Genomic DNA, 5,935 nt, shown 5'->3' with positions numbered 1-5,935 from the left:
AGATTTTTTAGATACGGATGCACCTAACGCTAAAACTTGTCTAGATACATCCGTACCTAGTACCTAGACAAGGCTGAGTCAACTAATTATATGGCATGGAATCACATTTTGCTGGCGCCATTAGTTTGCTCAACACCCGAAATTAGTTTCCAAAAACAGAAGAACGTTAAATTGGCCAGTAGCTAATTGCAAATCGCATAATTAGCGTTAACCATTTTCAGTTTTTGAAAACTGCCCACGAGAGGTGCGCACGGACCAGCATGCTCGTCCAACGACCGCCACGCGTCTTGAGACCGGCTAGGTGGGCACGAGTCGCTGTCGTCGGGTCTTCCACCACCACCATCCGCCCATGCCCGCCCCACTTTCCCGACTTCTACATAAGCAGAGCCCACCATCCGGGTCCGACCCCCCTACGCCGTGCTGTGCTCGAGTGTCAACGTCATCGCCTAGCCTCCCGCCGCCGTCGCCGCCGCCGCCACACGCGAACAAGGTGAGGCGCCCTTCTTCTTCTTCCTCTTCTTCATTTTGCTTAAGCTCGTTCCGATCTACTAGGCGGCTTCATTTTGCTTCCGTTGCTATGTTCGTTCCGATCTGGTACGCGTTTGTTGTGCCTGCCGCTTAGGGCTTTAGAAACGGCCCTCCTCTTGATCCGTCGCCCCGGTACTTCGCGGTGAAATTTGCGCTTATTTACTTGACAACTCGTTGTCTAGAGGAAGTGTCGCCCAGGTTCGCAGTGACGAGCTAGATCCTCTTGATTGGGGATTTCGCCACCCTTTTGTCTCTCTGAAATCCTTGGGAGATTGGGTGTACTGCGGCCATTATTCATCCTGTGAACCAGTCGAGGGATTAGCGTTAGTAGTGATGAGTAGGGCTTGTTCTGTACGCAGAGATTAATAGTGCCCTGTCCTTTTATCTGCGATTTAGTGCTGAACAATGGATTGCGAGCAGTAGTTTGGTCACAGTGCAATTTTTTTTATAGTAGTTCACAGTGCAATTGGATAGGTGCTTTTATGCTGCGAAATAGTGGCTGGGATTTAGTGCTGGACGGTGGATGAACTGTTTTGTCACAGTGCAATTGGATAGGTACCTTGTGCTGCGAATAATACTGGATTATATTGTTCTTAGAACCTTGTCCTGGGCAGAATAGAATTTGTACTGCTGTGTCCCGAGATGCTGATTCGCAGGTCACAGCCCTGCGGAGTTGAGTGCAACGGATGATTCTTTTATTCGTGAGATCTTGTCCTGTTTGTGCAACTTGATTATTTTAGGATGCTTTGATTAGGGTCTTGTATGTGTATTTCTTGTCCCTACTGCTGCCAACTTTTTACAATAGGGAGCAGAACGACTTGTGCACATTCACACAACTGCTAACACTCATGAGCAGTTCACTAGATGACGATCATGATTGTAATGAGTTTAAGAAAGTAAAATTGTTTGGATGTATGTCAGATCTGGTAATTTGAATCTAAGTTTCTAACCTCTAGAGTGTTTCCTTTTTTGTTCTTATGGCACAATTTATGTTCTGAGACACTGATCACCTTTTGTTTAGGTCAAAGAAGATGGCTGAAGTCGAGACCTTCCTCTTCACATCCGAGTCTGTCAATGAGGGGCACCCTGACAAGCTCTGCGACCAGATATCTGATGCTGTGCTAGATGCATGCCTGGCTGACGACCCTGACAGCAAGGTTGCTTGCGAGACATGCACCAAGACCAACATGGTCATGGTTTTCGGTGAGATCACTACCAAAGCCAATGTTGACTATGAGAAGATTGTCAGGGATACTTGCCGTGGCATCGGTTTTGTGTCCAATGATGTAGGGCTTGATGCTGACCACTGCAAGGTACTTGTCAACATTGAGCAGCAGTCCCCTGACATCGCGCAGGGTGTCCATGGCCACTTTACCAAGCGGCCTGAGGAGATTGGCGCTGGTGACCAGGGCCATATGTTTGGATATGCAACTGATGAGACTCCTGAGTTCATGCCCCTCAGCCATGTTCTTGCTACCAAGCTTGGTGCTCGTCTCACCGAGGTCCGCAAGAACGCCACCTGCCCGTGGTTGAGGCCTGATGGCAAGACCCAGGTGACTGTTGAGTATCACAATGACAATGGTGCTATGGTCCCTATACGTGTCCACACTGTGCTCATCTCCACCCAGCATGATGAGACAGTGACCAATGATGAGATTGCTGCTGATCTGAAGGAGCATGTGATTAAGCCTGTTATCCCAGAGCAGTATCTTGATGAGAATACGATCTTCCATCTCAACCCATCTGGCCGCTTTGTCATTGGTGGACCTCACGGCGATGCTGGTCTCACTGGCAGGAAGATCATCATTGACACCTATGGTGGCTGGGGAGCTCATGGTGGAGGTGCTTTCTCTGGCAAGGACCCGACCAAGGTTGACCGCAGTGGTGCATATGTTGCAAGGCAGGCGGCGAAGAGCATCGTGGCCAGCGGCATTGCCCGTCGCTGCATCGTCCAGGTGTCTTATGCTATTGGCGTGCCTGAACCGCTTTCGGTGTTTGTCGACACATACGGCACTGGCAAGATCCCTGATAAGGAGATCCTTGAGATTGTCAAGGAGAACTTTGACTTCAGGCCAGGCATGATCATCATCAACCTTGACCTCAAGAGGGGGGGGAAGGGGCGCTATCTCAAGACGGCGGCATACGGGCACTTCGGCAGGGAGGGCGCGGACTTCACCTGGGAGGTGGTGAAGCCCCTCAAGTGGGAGAAGCCTTCTGCCTGAGCAAACACTGAGCGAAGTCTCTGAATAAATTTAGGTTTACCTATCGCAGCAAGTAATATATCTATTCACTGCTCCAGAGCTGCAACGGTGCAAGTTTTTTTTTTCAGTGTTTGTGTTTAGAGGTGCTTGTATTGTGGGTGTGCTACTTGTGTTCTTATCTGCTCATGTCATGGTAATGGTGGCGACAAGATTGAAACTGTTAAAGAATATGACTTTCCTCTCTTTGCTAGCCATCTTGTGTTGGAACAACTCTATTCAGCATGATTGCGATTTCTTTTCCTTCCGCAGTAGAGAGCATCCACATCACAGCATTTCACTAGTCTGTTTTATTTAGGTGCTAAAATAAAAGGAGCGTGACTAACACTTGTGTGTTTTATTTAGCTTAGCCTTCGCAGAGGGTGCTACGTTTTTCTTACCTAAATGTTAGTAGATTTTTAGCCTCTACGAGTGAATACCCTCAGGCACATTGAATGCCACGCATTGAGTCCTAAAGCGTTCACTCTCATGTACTCTGAGCGAATTATGAGCTGGCGGCATTAAAGGTTTGCTTGGATGATAATCTGAACGAACACATTTTCAGATGGCATTCTTTGGTTTTAGAGCATTTTCATATTTATTTTTTGTTGACTCCCTTTGGCGAGCATGACAATTTTCAACATGGTAATTATTATTTTAGAACATGACAGTTCTTATACAACAACTTGATAATTTAATCTGTTTCGGATGGTAATTCTGGAGCGTTAGTTGGGAGTGATCGGAAACGTTCATTTGTTTCTAGCTGAGGGAGTGATCGTTGACTCTAGTTATCCCCCTAGGAGGGTCAGATATATATTGGCGTTTTTATTTTAACCTGGCTGGTGCTGTTGCCCTCGATCCGTCTCGTCTCTGTTGGCCTTAGGGTTTATGAGGCACAGTGGATTCCGGCCCTTGCCGGCGGGAGGGTTTTGTTTTAGATGGTTCTTTGAGTTTTGTTAGGGTTTATATTCTGCTCAGGAAGACGAGATGGCGGCGCCATGAAGATGAAATAAGGTCCTCCCCGCCTAGCCCCCGTCTCAGTGGTGCGTCTATTTTCGTGTGTTTTTAAGTTGGATCCTTCCGATCTACGCTACTCTTCATCAGCGACGTTTGCTGTTTTGGTGCGCTGGTCTTATGGGGCCTTAGCACGACGATTTTCCGACTGTCTACTACAATACGTTTTGCTTGGCTCTAACGGAGGAGGGACGATGACCCTGGTGCACCTTCCGCTCATTTCAGTGCTTGTAGTCATTGCTAGATGGTCTACGAATCTGGATGTAATTTTTATTATTTTTGGTATTCGTTGTAATGTCATGACTGAAAATGAATAGATCAGAAGTTTTCTTTAAAAAAAAACCCTGGCTGATGCTACACCCGCCATCTCATCGCTTAGCACCAATGATCTTCTACTTTCTCAGTTTCTAAATATAAGATCATACTGACTACATACAAAGTAAAATAAGTGAATCTACATCCTAAAATATGTTTATATATATTTATATGTAGTTTATATTGAAATCTGCTTAAATTTAGAAACGGAGGGAGTAGCATTTTAGCGTCGAGGGATGCGGATGCTCTAGTCATTTACGAGACTGGCCAGCGTCATAGTGTGCTTTTTCATATTACTGGTAGTTCGTTTGGTTTGGAGTCAATAGTGTCACCACAGATTTTCGAGAGAAAAAATAGTGTCACCACAGAAACCGATGGTGATTTGATGCGCGAAGTGAGAATTTCGTTGCCTATTGTGCTGCTCCACCTAGATCTGCAAATTTTGTTGTGAGCTATAGAGAAAACTTCTAAACCTTTTTCTAGACAAAGCTTTTTTTAGGGTAGAACTTTCGATCTATTCATCAACAATCAAGTTAGTAAAAAATTCAGAAGTAAAAAATTACATCCAGGTACGTAGATCACCTAGCGACGACTATAAACACTGGAGCGAGACGAAGGCGCGCCGCCGTTATTGCACCTCCCTCATCGAAGCCAAGTAAACCTTCTTGTAGTGGACAGTTGGGAAGTCGTCGCGCTAACCCCTATAGGACTAGTGCACCAGAACATCAACCGCTGCCGCCGAAGAGAAGCGTAGATCGAAAGTATCCAACATGTAGACACACGAATATAGATGAACGAAAATTGAATCCACCGAAGTCAAACGCCAACAGAATCCTGCGAGACCCGCTAGAGACAAACCTTCACACGCCCTCCGACGATGCTAGAAGCATCACCACGACGGAGGCTAGGCGGGAGAACTTTATTCCATCTTTAGAGAGCCGTTGCCGCCTCGCCTCTCTGAGTAGGACAAAAACCCTAAAAAAACTCAACAAGACATCCAAAAACGGAGCCCTTCCATCGACAAGGGCCAGGATCCACTGCGCCTCCATGGCCCTAAGGCCACAGGAGACAAGGTAGACTGACGTCGGCACCGGCGGGAGGCACAAGAAACCCTAGCGCTGGGGGTCCCTAGGAACGAGCACAACTTTCTAGACAAAGCTTCATTCATTAAACCAAAAGAATAGAGCATGAGCAACCTCACCCTAGCACCGGGTGTCCCTAAGAGCGAGCACAATTTTCTAGACAGAGCTTCATTTATTAAACCAAAAGAAGAGAGCATGAGCAACCTTAAACTGGACACGCTATATTTCCGCAGACACTGATACGGGAGTCGACCATCCAACTCGGTGCATCAAATAAAAGCAGACATGGCATTTCATTAATATATAGGAAGAAAATTACATAGCAAAAGTTACCCTAATCCAAATCTTCGCGGGCGTTGGCATGTTCGTGTCCCATGTCCTTTTGTTCGCTGACCGTTGGCACGTCTGTGTCCCACGTCCTGCTCTTTCCCGACTGTGGGCGGTTCCGTCTCCCACGTTCTACTCTTCGACGGAGTCTGAGACGTTGGCCGTGGACGTCGCCGGTCGAGGTGAGGTCGATGATCGACGTGGATGGTCCGCCCTCGTGGTCGTTGCGGCCCAACACGAACAACGAGGAGCTACCGAAGCTGGCAGTGTTCCCATCCGCGATCGCCTGTCTGCCTCTGCGTCCGTCTCTACCGCAATCTTCTCGAACAGGTTGTCACGCTCCTCCGAATGGATGTGGAGACGCCAACGCTCACGGTGGATGGAGCATGACGGTGCAGAATCAGATCCCTCTATAGGGGTCCAAGGCTACCT

At 47.5% G+C, this 5,935-nt stretch overlaps 1 protein-coding gene across 1 annotated transcript; it reads left to right on the top strand.

The window, feature by feature from the left end:
• The first annotated feature begins 305 nt into the window (after window positions 1-305).
• On the top strand, window positions 306-2,979 carry LOC109745373 (S-adenosylmethionine synthase). The gene is made up of 2 exons (XM_020304487.4): window positions 306-490; window positions 1,550-2,979. Exon 2 carries the CDS (start codon window positions 1,560-1,562, stop codon window positions 2,748-2,750), a length of 1,191 nt encoding a protein of 396 aa, XP_020160076.3. The 5' UTR covers window positions 306-490; window positions 1,550-1,559; the 3' UTR covers window positions 2,751-2,979.
• The last annotated feature ends 2,956 nt before the right edge of the window (window positions 2,980-5,935 follow it).

This window comes from Aegilops tauschii, chromosome 6 (genome assembly GCF_002575655.3).
Source record: "Aegilops tauschii subsp. strangulata cultivar AL8/78 chromosome 6, Aet v6.0, whole genome shotgun sequence".
Classification (NCBI taxonomy): Eukaryota; Viridiplantae; Streptophyta; class Magnoliopsida; order Poales; family Poaceae; genus Aegilops; species Aegilops tauschii.
The sequence above is the reverse complement of the archived record's forward strand: the minus strand, read 5'-3'. Positions and strand labels throughout refer to the sequence as shown.